The sequence below is a fragment of the Chaetomium globosum genome, genomic scaffold, assembly GCF_000143365.1.
Source record: "Chaetomium globosum CBS 148.51 scaffold_4 genomic scaffold, whole genome shotgun sequence".
In the NCBI taxonomy this organism is placed as follows: Eukaryota; Fungi; Ascomycota; class Sordariomycetes; order Sordariales; family Chaetomiaceae; genus Chaetomium; species Chaetomium globosum.
In genome coordinates, this window is record NT_165979.1 from 3,040,086 (window position 1) to 3,055,228 (window position 15,143).

Here is a 15,143-nt window from a genome sequence, read left to right on the forward strand (position 1 = left end):
GCCGGAATTAAGGATGGCCTCGATGCGCGCTCGACTTTTCCGAGGGTAGTCTCTCGCCATTGTTCCCGTCGTAACGAAACTGCCTTGGGTCGGCCTCGGCGCTTACAAACCCGACTTCACAGTGTATTTACCAAAGTAAAGCAGCGCTCCCTTACTTAGGGTACCTAATCAGGGAGTTAGCACCGGCTCCATTCTTCACTCAATTGACCCGTCATTTTCATCGGATATTGTTCCCCGCCTCTTACTTTCCATCGCTTTGCATCCAAATTCACGGCGAGGAAGGTTTTGGTTTTTTTGAAGTCTAAATTGAGGAGTGCGGCATCTCGGGCTCGCTATCTTACATCGTGGAACATGACGTCGACCGAGGGGTGGGACGGGTCTGATTCGTCCGGCGCCAGGAGGAGGACCGACGGTTCAGAAAACGGATACCTAGCTGATGTAGGGGAAACCACCAGCCTGCTGGGCGCCGGCGCTCGCAGCAGCAGCAACCATGGGTCCCCCGACGAGACGAATGCTCCCAATCAGGACGGCAGTTGGGTAGGCCGTGAGGACTTTGCTGGGTTGCCGTGGTGGAAGACACCTTCGGTATGTTGAACGCATATTCACCGTCTTCAGGGCGATGCCATGATCCTCAGGTGTTAGAGGTTGACTATGGTGTAGGTCTGGTTCTTGCTAGCTCCATATGCCGTCTTCACGCTCGCATTTGGTGGCTCTGTCGTTCCAAGACTGAACCTGTAAGCGTCCTTGCCCTTCCCTCCTCTTAGACGCCAACTCCCTCTGACCTTGCTCAGCATTATCGACCTCGTCTGCAAGCACTACTTTGCCGACCGGTCAGCCACCGACCCGGACTTCACATTCGCCCCGGTGATTCCAGGGGGCAACAACCGGCAGTGCTTCATCCCGGAGGTGCAGCGGTCCGTGGCCACCTTCACACTGGTGCTCAACGTCACCATCGGCATGCTCAGTTCTCTCACGGCGCCCAAGCTTGGGTCACTGTCAGACCGCTATGGCCGGAAGCGCATGATGATCATCTGTTCCATGGGCGGCATCATGTCCGAGATCATCACCATTATTGCTGCCAAGTACCCCGAGACGATCGGCCACCAGTGGCTGCTACTTGGTGGTTTTTTCGACGGACTCACGGGCTCCTTCACCGCAGGGAGCGTCCTGAGCCACGCATATACGAGCGACTGCACTCCGCCGTCGAAGCGCGGCGTCGCTATCGGTTACCTCCACTCGTGTCTCTTCACGGGCCTCGCCATCGGCCCCCTCATCGCCGGCTACCTCGTCGAGTGGACCGGTTCTCTGCTGTCCATCTTCTACATCCTACTCGGATGCCACATCTCCTTCGTCCTCTTCATGGCCTTCGTCATCCCCGAGTCCCTCTCGAGGAAACAGCAGCTTCTGGCGCGCGAGAAGCACGCGCGCGCAAAGGAAGCCCTCGTCCCAACTCCTGAATGCACCGGACTCGCCCGGTCGCGGGTCCCACTCGGACGGCAGATCAGCCGCTTAGCACGCTCCATCTGGACGACGAACCCCCTCGCGCCGCTCGACATCCTCTTCCCGACGGGCCCCGGCACCGGCCAACTACGGCGCAACTTCCTCATCCTCGCCTTCATCGACATGGTGGTGCTCGGCACGGCCATGAGCGCAGGCACTGTCATCGTCATGTACGTCGAGTACATGTTCGAGTGGGGCAACCTCGAGAGCTCCCGCTTCGTCTCCATGACCTCGATGGTGCGCGTCATCGTCCTGGTCGGCATCCTGCCCCTCATCAACTACCTCTTCCGCAAGCGCCCCGCCGCGCGCCGCCGCCGCGAGGCCCTCGCCCACGACCCCACCAGCCCACCCCCGCGCGAAAAGAACCACGGCGCCGACAAACTTGACCTCTGGATCCTGCGCGTCGCCCTCGTCTCGGACGTCATCGGCATCACGGGCTACGTGTTTGCGCGGTCCAGCGCGGCCTTTGTCGCGTGCGCCATCGTCATGGCCTTTGGCGGCCTCGGGTCTGCCACCATCCAGGCCGCCGTCACCAAGCATGTCCCGCCCCAACGCGTCGGCCAGATGCTCGGCGCCATCGGCCTGCTGCACTCGCTCGCGCGCATCGGCGCCCCCATCGTCTTTAATCAGCTGTATGCCGCCACGGTGGAGGGGTTCCCGCAGGCGTTTTTTGTGATGTGGGCGAGCATGTTTGCGTTGGCGTTGGGCGCGTCGTTCTTTTTGAAGCCGAATGGTATGTTAGGTCCCCCCCCCCCTCTTTTTTGTTATTTTGTGTGTGTGTTTGTGTGTTGTTTGGGTTGAGTTTGTTTGGGACTTTGCTGACTGAGTGACCGCGGGGTTAGTTTACATGGCTGCGGACGATGAAGTATCTCCTTCTCCTCCCGCCCGCCCGAGCAGCAGTGCGAACGCTGTGCGGCGGGATGCGCTGGAGGATGATGCGCTTTTGCCTTGATGGGTATGTGCAGGGTCGATAGGTACGTGCGTGGGTCCTAGATGGGATAGGGGTTTGTAGAGGGAGGTTCAACCTGCATGAATAGATTACATGGCATTGCATACAAGAAGGGGTGGTGCATGGGTTTGGGGAAGGCGGTTTGAGGCGGCACGGAGATGGATGTTTGGGTGGCGATTCAACGGGCGGCTTATATATATACCCTGCATTGAGTTTATTTACTATTCATATTTGTCAATTCTGGAGTTTACTGATTCCCTCTGCCGGCGGTGTCCAACTTGGAAGTTGGTTGTTTCCAAGCTGTTGTTTGATACACTGTGCTTCGTATCCTTACAAGTCGTTACGCGTGCGTAGCAATGATAATGCCATGCTTATTTATCAGCCTGAGCCTTCTTATCCTTTTGTCTATGAGGAAACTCAGGCAATAAGATGAGATTTGATACATAAATCCCATCTCTCCAATGTCAGATGTTGAGACGAAGCCCGGGACTTAGGATTTGACTGACATGAGCGAAAGTGAGCGCTTTGTAATTCATTCTCGGACCACTTCCCTGTTTTCAACACTTTACATCACTCAACATCTCAAAACGCACCTCTTGAGTAGCACGCCATGATTTAGCCGACACAACCTAGAAACCACTTTATTCCCTATCTTAGGGGCATGATCCCGCTCCGAAAGTCCTGGTATCAAATCGCCCGCCCATCATTACCATTGTTCACTCCAATTCCGTCACCACGATTACGGGCACAAGTCTTCACGAGAATGAGCAGCAGCAACACCCCATCCCCAGCGCAGCCACCCGCGCAGCAAAAACAACACCAAAAGCCCATCCACTTTGGTCCCTTTGAAGTCACCAACCAAGTAAGCTCCCCCCATTTCAGGTGCAAAGCCGAAACCAAAATTCTACACCAACCAGATTGCTGACCATACCACCTTGACATGACAGGTCTTCCTCACCACCCCCCACTCCTTCGCTCTCGTCAACCTCAAACCGCTCCTCCCAGGCCACGTCCTCGTCTGCCCGCTCCAGCCCCACCGCCGCCTAACCGACCTCTCCGCCGCCGAGCTAACCGACCTCTTCACCGCCGTCCAGCGCGTGCAGCACATGCTCGCCCGGCATTACTTCCTCCTCCCTCCCCCCTCCCCCACCACCAACACCACCACCACCAACACCACCAACGAAGCAACAGACACAACCACCACCACCCAATCCCAACCCGCTCTCCCCCTCCCCACCGCAGGCGCCTTCAACATCGCCATCCAAGACGGCGCCGAGGCCGGCCAGACCGTGGCCCACGTGCACGTACACGTGATCCCGCGCATCCGCGGCGCCACGGCCAAGCCGGCGTCGACGCCGTCCGACGCCGTGTATGACCAGATGGCGGCGGAGGAGGGGAATGTCGGGGGGGGGTTGTGGGATCGGAGGTTGGGGAGGGGGAGGGATGGGGGTGGTGGTGAGGACGGTGGTGGTGAGGGCTATGGGTTTGGTGGTGGTGTTGGGGGAGAGAGGGAGGTGGGTGGGGTGATGGTGGATGGGGAGGGGCGGCCTGTTCCCGGGGGGGAGTTTTCCCCAGTATTGAGGATGCGGCGAGGGTGGAGAGGGGGATGCGGGAGATGGAGGAGGAGGCAGCGGTTTATAAGCTGGTATTGAAGGGGATGGAGAGGGATGGGTTGTAGCTCCGGCCTACCTAGTACGTACCTTGCTTGGTTTGGGAGGGAGGTGTAATGTAGAAGAGCTGGGCGAGACTTGCTGTGTGCTGTGTACGTGCAAAGAGAGGTTGATGAGCTTTCGGCCGGGATACCTGCATACCAGACCTGGGATGCATCGGAACTATGATCAAATAGACGGGGTCTAGAATAGAGGTGTTGGACCGCAAAAGTCTGGTATATACGCGCCAAGTATAATCGCCCGGCGTAAAATCACAAATACAAAGACAACGACCTGCCGCTTTCCGCATTCCAACCCGAGATGCTACCAACCAACCCATATAATCGCCCGCCGTACATGTATTCCATGCCCGAAACACCATAACCGAACCGTCACATGTCCCTACCGATACAAGCGCGCTGCCTCAATAACGCCTAATCTAACCCGGACAGGTGGTCCAGGCTGTCCATCCCGAGCGAGTCAAATCCCCCTGTGTCCATTTCGTTCATATTGACCCCCCGAAACACAAACATGGACGGATCATTGATCCCTGGGTTCCTGTTGCGGTCGTTCGGGGCTGGGGGCTGACTGGCGCCAGCGCCGAGCCCCCATGTCTGGAAATTCTGTTGCCAATTCACACCGTCCTTCAGGTACCAGTCTTGCCCGTCGATGGCGTACAGAGAGCTGGGCGACACTTGGCGGCCCCCGGAGCGAGAGGCCGGCGACTGGCCTATTGTGGCGTGCGCGTGGATGGGCGCAAAGGCCTGCGTGTAACTGGGCATGGTCCGCGTCCCCGGCGAGACGGCCCACGAGCTGATGTTCGACAGCGGATCGCCCATGGACATGGATGTGGCCACGAGCGGTTGCGCCGTCTGCCGCGGGTCTCGGTTCTGCATGTTCGGCAAGTTTGTGGGCATCCCGACGCCGGCCATGTTGTTCATCATGCCGGTGGGCATGCTTGCGGGAACGTCAAGAGCCATCGCTTGGGATTCCGGGTTGCTGTACTGATTCGGCGGCGTGTACTGTTCTTGGCCGTTGGTCGTCGGCGACTGTGCGATGGTGTCCGGGTGGGATCGCGGCGACCGTGTAGAAGGCCCCGACCCGTTGGGTGAAGGAACATCGGAGATGCTGACGGTCCCGTACTTCTCATCGGCCCGCTGCAGCACAAGCGCAGCCTCTTCGGGCAGCTCGACCTTCCACTTCCGCGCAAGCACGCTCAAGGTGCTCAGTGCCCTCCTCGCGCACAGCCAATCCTCAGATATCTCCTCTAAATGCTTCACCCCGTGGATAATGTCCCGCTTGGCCGTCTTCTCTGGCAGGTGCAGGATATGTATCGTACAAGCAGTCTGCACCATATACACGGCAATGTTGCAGATCTGCCTGAGGTCATACAGCTTTTTGTACAGGCGCATGAGCTTGGAGATAGCCCCAGCGTTGGCACCGCACATCCGCCACGGCGAGACGTGTGACGGCAATGGCGATGTCGCTGGGGTGTACTTGAGGAACGCTTTGAAGAGGTGGATGTACTGCAGATGGAAAAACATGCTGTCATGTGTCAGCCGGCCAGCCCTCGTCAGGCCTCCCCGGTTTACTTACTGCATAAGAATGACGTGCGGTAGCTGGCCATCCTTTGGTTCGAATTCGTTCGGCAGTTCCTTTTTCCACTCCTCTAGCCGGCGGTGGAGCTCGCTGAGCTTCTTGACCTCGATGTTTCTGCCGGTTGACCGCCCGATATGGTTGGGGTGGTAAAAGAAGAGCAGCAGATCGCTGCTGATCTCGCAGAGCTGACTCAAATGCAGCCCGACCGCCCGCGTCCGGGAAGGTTGCTTCGATGACTGGTCGAATCCGTTCTCCGTGTACGGCGACCACAAGTTTGCATCTTCGTCGGGGAATACGTCGTATTTGGGGACATTGTAAGTGTTCTTGGGGATCTGCGGTAACCGGCCGAGATAGTTGGACCAGCATTTGTCGAAGAGGAAGCAGCCCCAGAACGTGATCCTGCGCGCGTCCACTTCTTGCTCGTCGAGCGAACCCTTATCCTTTGCCGTCCCCCCGAGGTTGAGGTTCAGCCCAATATCCTGTGCCATTCGGAAACTCATGCCGCTGTACACCCACCCATTGGCCTCTCGCCCGCACCCGGCCTCGCGAACCGACATGAGCGCCAGCGCTTGCACCGTGGCGAGCTTGGGCTTCGCATACTCGTCATTCTCAACGATTAAGCGCTTCGCCTCATTAAAGAAGTGGTCGCCCTTGGTCCTACTGTCCCCCGGAACAGCAAAGGCGCCGGTGGCGCTGGTGAAGTGACAACCGAGGGCCAGGATAACATTGACAAGCAACGGCGTGCAATACACAGTCGTCCTGGGCTGCCCTTGTGGTTTGCCTTTGAGGAAGTCCCTGTAAAATAGGGATTTGGAGAGGGTGGCAAAGTAGGGGTAGTGCCAGTTGAAGTACAGATTGATCAAGTGGATGATCAATTGCGTGTCCTTGGTGACTTCGGTCCAGCTGGTCGTTGGCTCTTCAATTGAGAGGTAGCCATCGGATTCCGGCTCATCGAGATCGTCCGACTGGTCGCCTAGATAAATCAAATGTGACGTGCCGCCGATATAGCGAACAGAGCCATTCTCAAGACGAAGCTCCCCCATCTTTCGCGCAAGCTCCCTCTCGCCCTCCACCGGCTGGTTTGCGGCATATTCATCGTCGGTGCCGCCGTCCACTCCGTCAGAGTCCCCGCCGTCGACCTCGTTTCTGAGTATGGATTCTGCTACGGCGTCGAGGCTGTCGCATGTGCGTATCTTTTTTACTATCGCTGGCACGTCGTCCTCGGAGGCGTTCAGAATGGCCTCGATCAGCACCTGGAGAGTCGAGTTCCGGGCTTTCATGCTATCTGTCTTTTCGCGGTACACACCCTTCCTGCGGTGGTCCGAGTTCGGGTCGTAAACACACTCGGTGCCGTAGACGCTGGCACAGGCCGCGCAGCTGGGGACGGCGCCATCGCATTTGGACTTTCTCTTCCGGCAGGCGATACAAGCCGTGCTGACGCATCGCCGCTTCTGGTTGGCGGGGTCGGCGGCGCGTCGTGTCTTCTTCTTGGAGGACGACGGAGTTGCTCGGGTTGGTTCGGCGAAGGCGCCGTAGTCGTCCTGTCCGCCCGGGTGGAGAGGAACCGGGGGTGTATCGTGGCCGGCCATTGCGGCTGCGGGCGGTGCATCCGGCTTTCGAGGCGGCGGCGATTGTTGGCGCAATTCAGGGGAGCCCCGCGAATCCGGAATCCGGGGTTGGTGGGGAAATCGGCGGTGTTCCTGGCTAACTTGGGGTTGACACCTCGCGCTCTTTTTCGGACGAAATGTGAGCGAAGGTCCAGCTCAACCAGCAACTCCTGACGGCCTGCAGGCAGTTGCTTTTCGGTAGATCGGAATGCGGGGGCCAAATCAGGAACAATGGCTGGGGGTCGTGCTGGTCTGGTTCTAGTGGCCCACTTGTAACAGTCTAGGGCCGAAAAGAGGTATTATCGTAGGTAATTGTTACCTAGTCACGTTTAGGCGAACGCGGGCGACGGGAGCAACCAAACAAGAAGGGTTTCCAATCGCCCTTTTATCTGGTCGGTTCGCCCTGCAGACAGCCTTGGCAGCATGCGGGTAATCAATTAATGCTGGCAACGATGGCGAAAGGAAGGGGGAGTGGTCCACGGGCCCTGACTCGATTGTCAAGGTCCCGCCGGTCGACATTCAGCAGCCATCGATGCCATTGCTCACACTATATACCTGTACGCAGTCGGTACGATGGGCGCACGTGCGGTAGCCGCTGGTTTGGCTTTGTACACCGCTTTGTAGCATCGGGATCTCGCTGTGGACGGGATTCGGAATGAAAAAGGCGGGGTGGGACTGCGGCTTTTCCAGGTTCCAAAATATCTCCGGATGCTCTGGGGCCGCAGCCCGCAGGGCAGGGCAGGGCACCTCGAGCCCGCTTTCCATGGCATGCATGGGTGGCGAGCCCACGGGCGATTTGGCCTGAACTAAGGTGTGCGGCGGTAATTCGAGCCCGGGGGACATGGAAGGGTTGCGAAAAGGTGCAATTCAACTGGCTGTCGAAGCATGTAACATGCAACGATAAGCCGAGAATTGGCGGGTGAGGTGCTTCTGTCTGCGCTGCCCTGGAGCAGAAACCGCTCACGTGCCGATTGGACTTTTGGTGTCCTCCCTGCTCGAGATGAAAAGAAAGTCAGTGTCCGATATCACGATATGAAACTTGCGTGGAACAACCTATACTTCGACCAAAACTTCCGACCTTTCTCAGAGCTCCGCGGCGAGTTCGACGGCCCACGGCAACCTAGCCCTAACTCGTTCGTGATAACCTAAAAGGTTGCGTCACCTGGGCGAGACTTATGCTGCCAAGACTGGGGCACAAGACGGATGGAAGGATCGGCGGGGGCTGGACCCAGCGTGGGGGCGCTGAGACAAGTCAAGAAATGCCAAGAGTACAATACCCGGTACTCGCATAGCTGCTCACCTTCTCTTGTACAGAGATCCCGAATATGCCCCGGCTAAGTGCCATACCCAGTACCTACATGCTTTGATACTCCCTGGCCTGCCGGGTTACCGAGTTGAACATCACCAAAGGTCACTCTACTGAGCGGGATCCGAAGCACCATGGCCGCGAAACAATCAATTTGTTGGATCCCATGATTTATAGCATGGATGCGGTTGATATGGTCGTTCGATATCTGACCAAAACAAATTGCTAAGGTTGGAAGGTGATAATTACAACACACTTTCTCGTTTTTTTTTTTTCGCTCCGCAGCGTGCTCAAGCCGAGCACGCTGCGGCGAAATCCTGTTCTTGCCGCCATGGGCTCTGCAACCCCCCCAGTTGTCCCCACTTACGCGCTCCCTTCCTAATAATTAATCCAACATGTACTCACTCTTCTTAGGCATCTCTGGAGGAAAGTCGCACGGTCTTGACGGGAGTTATGGGCCCCTGCCTTGTCCAATGGACTCAAGAAGTCTCCCTGTCACCGGCTTGGGCTAGGGATGCAGAGACAAGCTATGGCATATTCGTATGCTCTGTTCTGACCAGCTCCTAGTCTCACTAGCTACCGGGAATGAAACCAATTCAGCAACTTCATCTCTCGAGCTGACGCGTTTTCGCCGGTAGCGGCCATCGTGCCAGGGCACACCCCCAGGCTAGGAGAGGGGAAACACCAGGGAGGCCGAGTGGCGCTGGGATTACAGACACGGGCCCTCTGCGGTAGCCAGGGCTTTACGGGCTCCTCGCAGGCACCACGGCAGTCACGGCAGTGACAGCAGCCCATCAACCGCCCCCCCTAACCGGTCCAGGCCCTACGACACTCCCTGCCTGTGACACCATCGCTGCAGCCAGTCTTATCGTGCTCACTCATGCAGCGACTACTATGACTACTATCACGACTAAAGCTGTCGGCGATCGTGCTATGGATGCAGTCATCCTCATCGCTCGCCGTGACCGGAACGGATCCCACAGCGAATGCTACCTCTACGGCGGATGCCGACACAGCTGCCGACTGATCCGGGGGCCAGCATTGCTGTTGTCGACGCTACCGCTCCTCCGAAAACAGCTACGGTTACAGCGACGCGCATTACACGGGGAGTTGGGATTGGCCACCCGCTATTCGTAGCTGCCCCTCTCGTCGTGATCGCGCGGGCGACTCATTCCGGAAGGGCACTAGGGAAACGGCATCGGGCCGTCCCCCTTTCAAACGTGGAGCTCTTAGCGGTCAAGCCCATGCTAAGGCTTTTGGTCCCGCGCTCGGCGGTAGGCTACTCCCGAGCGGATAAGTCCAAGGTGGTCGTGAAGAGAAAGGGTGGGAATTGTTGGTATTATGGTTTTGGGACAAGCGATACAGTTCTTTCTATCTGAACACCAATAGGTCGAAACAATTTCTCCCAGATCATGACTGCGTGGTGGGACAAGCCGGAGTTCCTCACATCCCCAGTTAGACTGGAGGAGCGAGAGGGGCTTCCTAAAGAGTGTGGAATCAGTATTCCTTTCAGGGGGAGGGGGGGTGGTTGCCAAAATGTACCACTAACAGACCAGCTTATCGCCAATTAATCAGCCCGGTTAGTCCCATTTGTTCCCGTTGTTCCCGGCCGTCGGCTACCTACCCCGAATTCGTTCTCCCCCCAGGTCTTCTGGCCAGGTTGTTAGCAAGCCGCCTGCAGCAGCGAATCGAGAATGGGCCAGAAAACGTCAAGTCAAGCATTTCCGCCAAGATCCCTCATGCAAGAACCGAACAGGGGAATAAATGTCGTGCAGCATGAGGCAATCTTGGCATTTACGAGGTCAATTTTCTCAACGGGGCTCAAACATCCGGTCGCCAGGTCCTATAACTGGCCACGGGCCCAATAGCTTGCTTGACCTCGGCTTGATCCGGGGCGAGACGGGCTGGGTGAGGGGCTACACAGGAAACCATTTCATGTGTTGTGGCACCACACCATGTTCGATGTGTGCGCCTCCGCGGGGCCGCACCTTGACCCAAAACCGACGACAGCAACTTATAGGTAACGTTATGATGGAGGCTGAACGGGGCGCGCTCTATTTTTATTTTATTTCTCGAGACTCCAAAGCAACCTTTTTCAAGCTGGCTGTCGGCACATCAGCAAACCGCGATAGTTGTACATTTTCCACCCCTTTAACTGCATTTCCACCCCCTTGACAGCATCAGCGGCCCACTTATATTTGCTGGCTCGCAAAGAACTTCTTCGACTCGGCACACCTCTCGCTCTTGCAGCCCGGACACCTCAGGCCCATCTGCGTCGAGCACGCGATCCCGCTGGTGAGGTGTGACTTCGCCAGGTCAGCGAGCGCCTGGATGAATACCGGGCTGCCGTTCAGGCTCTCCACGCGCTTGACTGTGTCGGCATGACCTGATTCGCCGATGACTTCTTCGTCGAGCTCGTAGAGGGTTTCAATGTGGTCGGACGTGAAGGCGATCGGGATGAGAAGGAGGTCCTTCTGTCCCTTTGCGATGTAGTCTTCCACCGAGCTGGATGTCTGCGGGCCGAGCCAGGGCTGAGGGCCGACCTGGGATTGCCAGCACAGCCGATAGGGGTTAACGTTCTTCAACCGGTTCATCACAGCGTGGACGGTCGCAGCCACTTCGGCGGGGTAGGGGTCGCCTGTGACCGTGTTAGTGTCGTAAAGCGAAGCGGCCATCAGCGGGAATGCTTACCCCTGTTCACCACGGTCATGGGCAAACTGTGCGCCGAGAACAGCAGCACAACCTTGTCCCGCTTCTCCGCCGGGTACTCTAGCAACTTGGCTTCGATGTTCTGGGCAAACGCCTCGACCAAGCCCGAATGCGCCGGCCAACGGTCAATGACGCTCCACTTAATGGTCCCATCGCTCCCGTCGTCCAACGGCCCGGCCTTGCCCTCCAGCCTCTGCCGCCACTTCCACAGCTCGTTCAGGCTGCTCCCCGTTGTCGAGCACGAGTACTGCGGGTACTGTGTGAAGGCGACTGCGCGGCCGCCGCGGCCATTGCCGAACCCATCGGCCAACATCTGCCGGTACATGTCCTCGGTGAGCGGGTTCGCGTAGCGGAAGGCCACGTAGGGCTTGTGCGGCGCAGTCTCGGGGCAGATCTTGTCGAGAATCTTACACATCTCGGCGCATTGATGCTCGGACCACTTGCGGATGGGCGAACCGCCGCCGATGGCCGCATATTGTTTCTGGATCTTGGGCGTGCGCCGCTTGGAGAGGAGCGGGCCGATGTAGCCTTGGAGCCGGCCAAGGGGGATGAGGTCGCCGTCCGACTATGTGCAAGTTAGCGGCGTGAAGTTGGTGAATCGCATTGGAGAACACTGGTCTACCCACGAATAGCCTACTGAGGAAGTCGCCCACTTCGTCGGTCGTTGACGGCCCGCCCATGTTGAGGAAGACCATGGCCGTCCCGCGCCCAGAGTCCCGAGTGACTGGGTGAGCCGGCGTTGCAAGCCATCGCACTTGGTGCGCCGACGGTTTTGTGAGTCCAAAGGTCCGGAGGGGCCGCATCGCGGCGGGGAGTCGGAGGGCCATATCGGAGCAGACACAGAGAACCCGAGGCAACTTGGGCGGAAGGAAGAGGGAAGCCAACGTGCGAAAAGGAAAATAAGAATAGTAACAAAAAAACAAAAGGACAATCACACAACCAGGCTAGGAAAGTCCAATTGACTCGCAAAACGGAATCCGATACCTTTTTGGAACGGTGGTGGCGAAGGCAGAAAGGAAGGCCAGATAACTCTCCACTCCTACTCTCCGGGCCCGTCGGCGACGGCAAGATCAAAGACCGACAACTTGCCTTCTTGGCATCGCCCATGACGTTGCAGATCCGCGGGGATGTTGTGGCCAATCGAGCCAATCAACATTTATCAATTGCAGTTTGCGCTGAGAGCCAGCTCAAAGTCGTCACATGTTCTGGCGTTAGGCAGGCGTGTCAGCCTAGAATCCAGTCGCGTTGTGACTGCACTTATCCGTCTTTCACCCAACCTTTTGCGCCGCCTTTAAAATTGAACACGACAACACACAGCAAACAACCCCAACTCTCAAACACGAATCGCGCATACATTGAAACACCTCAATCAGGCTTCTGAAGTCTCAATTATTTAACCATGGCATGGGGAGGCGATGACGACAGGCGACCAGATGCAGATGAGGGAGAGGAAGAGTTGGATGAGACTGTGGGATTCCCCAATCATATCTTCTGGATGGTTTTTCTAACATTTTTCAGGATTACAAAACACAAAAAGATGCCGTGTTGTTTGCGATTGATGTCAGCTCGTCGATGCTCCAACAACCCCCTGCTACGGATAAGAAGAGGGCCGATAAGGACTCGGCCATTGCTGCAGCCCTGAAATGCGCCTATCAATTCATGCAGCAGCGCATCATTGCGCAACCTAAGGATATGATGGGGATTCTCCTCTTTGGCACAGAAAAGTCAAGGTTCCGCGACGAGGTTGGGGGGCGCAGCTCTGGGTATCCTCACTGCTACCTCTTCACGGATCTTGACGTCCCCGCTGCTGAAGATGTCAAGAGTCTGAAGGCATTGGTGGAAGAAGGCGAAGACCCAGACGAGGTGCTCGTCCCGGCCAAGGAGCCCGCTTCCATGGCCAATGTGCTCTTCTGTGCCAACCAGGTGTTCACCACCAATGCAGCAAATTTTGGCTCCCGAAGGCTGTTCATCATTACGGATAACGATGCTCCACATGGAAAGGACAAGGCGGCAAAGTCTGCGGCAGCGGTACGGGCGAAGGATCTTTACGACCTTGGTGTTGTCATTGAGCTTTTTCCCGTTAGCCACGAAGGCAAAGCCTTTGATGTGTCCAAGTTCTATGACGTGGGTTACCCCTGGTGGTCGACTTGACGCATGCTGACCTTTTGTTTGATTAGGATATCATCTATCGCGACCCGGCCACTGAGGCTATTTCAGACGAGGTCAAGACCTCCAAATCAGGCGATGGCTTGAGTCTCCTCAACTCCCTAATATCCAACATCAATTCGAAACAAACACCGAAACGGGCGTATTTCTCGAATTTGCACTTCGAACTTGCGCCCAATGTCACAATATCAGTGAAGGGTTACATGCCTCTTCATCGCCAACAACCCGCACGCACGTGCTACGTTTGGCTTGGGGGGGAGCAAGCACAACTTGCTCAGTCCGAGACCATCAAGGTTGACTCAGCCACTCGGACTGTCGATAAGTCCGAGGTGAAGAAGGCGTACAAATTCGGTGGGGAGTACATTCATTTCAAACCCGAGGAAGCCGCATCCTTGAAGAACCTCGGAGGCAAGGTCCTTCGAGTTATTGGGTTTAAGCCGCGCTCTCTGTTGCCGACGTGGGCCTCGGTGAAGAAATCTATCTTCATTTTCCCCAGCGAAGAGCATTTTGTCGGTTCCACCCGTGTATTCTCCGCGTTAGTGGCAGAAATTGCTCGACTCGGACAAGGTCAGAATCGCATGGTTTGTAGCCCGTGAGAACGCGAACCCGATCATGGTGGCCATCATCCCTTCTAGAGCGATGGATGATGAAACATCAGAGACGCCATATCTCCCAGCGGGACTCTGGCTGTATCCTCTGCCCTTTGCAGATGACGTCAGGAACGTGGACTTGGCGGCACCGCCAAGGCCTGCCGACGAGCTCACAGACAAGATGCGGGAGATCGTGCAGAACCTCCAGCTACCAAAGGCCATGTACAACCCGCTCAAGTACCCCAACCCGTCATTGCAATGGCATTACAAGGTCCTGCAGGCCATGGCGCTGGACGAGGATGTGCCAGAGGCCTTGGATGACGCGACGATCCCGAAATATAGACAAATCGACAAGCGGGTTGGCGGATATTTGGCTGAGTGGAAGGAAGCACTCACGGAGAAGGCTGGCGGGCTCATGAAGAGCAGAGCAATGAAGCGCGAGGCGGAGGACGAGGACGTCAGTCGGCCGCTAGCGAAACGCACGAAGCCCGCCGCGCCTAAGGAAGCAGCGGGGGGGCATATGAGCAATGCACAGCTCAAGGCTGCTCTTGAACAAGACACACTCAAGAAGATGACGGTGGCAGAGCTGAAAGATGTGCTGGCGAGCAAGGGGGTCAGTGCGGTTGGGAAAAAGGCCGAGCTGGTCGATAAGTTGGAGCAATGGATCGAGGAGAATGTTTGAGCTCAGGGGAGGATCTTAGTTGGCCTCGGCTGTTCCGATGGGTCAGACTTATGGTATTGCAGTCGAGAGACATAAAAATGCCCATGTACCGTCTGCTTCACAAACGCGATCTCGTGATGTCTTGAGTGTTTTTTAAACCTAGAGGTGAAATTTATGAAAACCGCCGAAGTAACTAATACATTTATAAATCTGTCGATTGGTTCCCATTCCAATGTATATGCATCTCGATGCCTCAGTTATGGATACGGAATCGGCTCTTTCCTGCATCTCTAAAAAAGGCCCCACTGACCCCACTATATATATCTTCTTCCCGCTCTGACTGGTGCTCTATCACACGCAAGCACGCGGCTACACGTTCTGAGCTTCAACATTCCCGCGTCCACAAG

General features: G+C 56.7%; 5 protein-coding genes across 5 annotated transcripts; 3 read left to right on the top strand and 2 right to left on the bottom strand.

Annotated features, from left to right (window-relative positions):
* Positions 1-351: 351 nt before the first annotated feature.
* Positions 352-2,452, top strand: CHGG_04709 (uncharacterized protein; the record flags this gene model as incomplete). Its single annotated transcript, XM_001223922.1, has 4 exons — positions 352-537; positions 616-635; positions 765-2,233; positions 2,343-2,452. 4 exons carry the CDS (start codon positions 352-354, stop codon positions 2,450-2,452), a joined length of 1,785 nt encoding a protein of 594 aa, XP_001223923.1.
* Positions 2,453-3,212: 760 nt separating this feature from the next.
* On the top strand, positions 3,213-4,101 carry CHGG_04710 (uncharacterized protein; the record flags this gene model as incomplete). Its single annotated transcript, XM_001223923.1, has 2 exons — positions 3,213-3,311; positions 3,397-4,101. The coding sequence occupies 2 exons, from the start codon at positions 3,213-3,215 to the stop codon at positions 4,099-4,101; spliced, it is 804 nt and encodes a 267-aa protein (XP_001223924.1).
* A 431-nt stretch (positions 4,102-4,532) lies between these two features.
* CHGG_04711 (uncharacterized protein) lies at positions 4,533-7,286 on the bottom strand (the record flags this gene model as incomplete). The annotated part of the gene is made up of 2 exons (XM_001223924.1): positions 4,533-5,643; positions 5,695-7,286. 2 exons carry the CDS (start codon positions 7,284-7,286, stop codon positions 4,533-4,535), a joined length of 2,703 nt encoding a protein of 900 aa, XP_001223925.1.
* Positions 7,287-10,802: 3,516 nt separating this feature from the next.
* On the bottom strand, positions 10,803-12,146 carry CHGG_04712 (uncharacterized protein; the record flags this gene model as incomplete). Its single annotated transcript, XM_001223925.1, has 3 exons — positions 10,803-11,248; positions 11,302-11,884; positions 11,946-12,146. 3 exons carry the CDS (start codon positions 12,144-12,146, stop codon positions 10,803-10,805), a joined length of 1,230 nt encoding a protein of 409 aa, XP_001223926.1.
* A 572-nt stretch (positions 12,147-12,718) lies between these two features.
* On the top strand, positions 12,719-14,757 carry CHGG_04713 (uncharacterized protein; the record flags this gene model as incomplete). The annotated part of the gene is made up of 4 exons (XM_001223926.1): positions 12,719-12,787; positions 12,838-13,443; positions 13,497-14,007; positions 14,075-14,757. The coding sequence occupies 4 exons, from the start codon at positions 12,719-12,721 to the stop codon at positions 14,755-14,757; spliced, it is 1,869 nt and encodes a 622-aa protein (XP_001223927.1).
* Between the last annotated feature and the right edge of the window lie 386 nt (positions 14,758-15,143).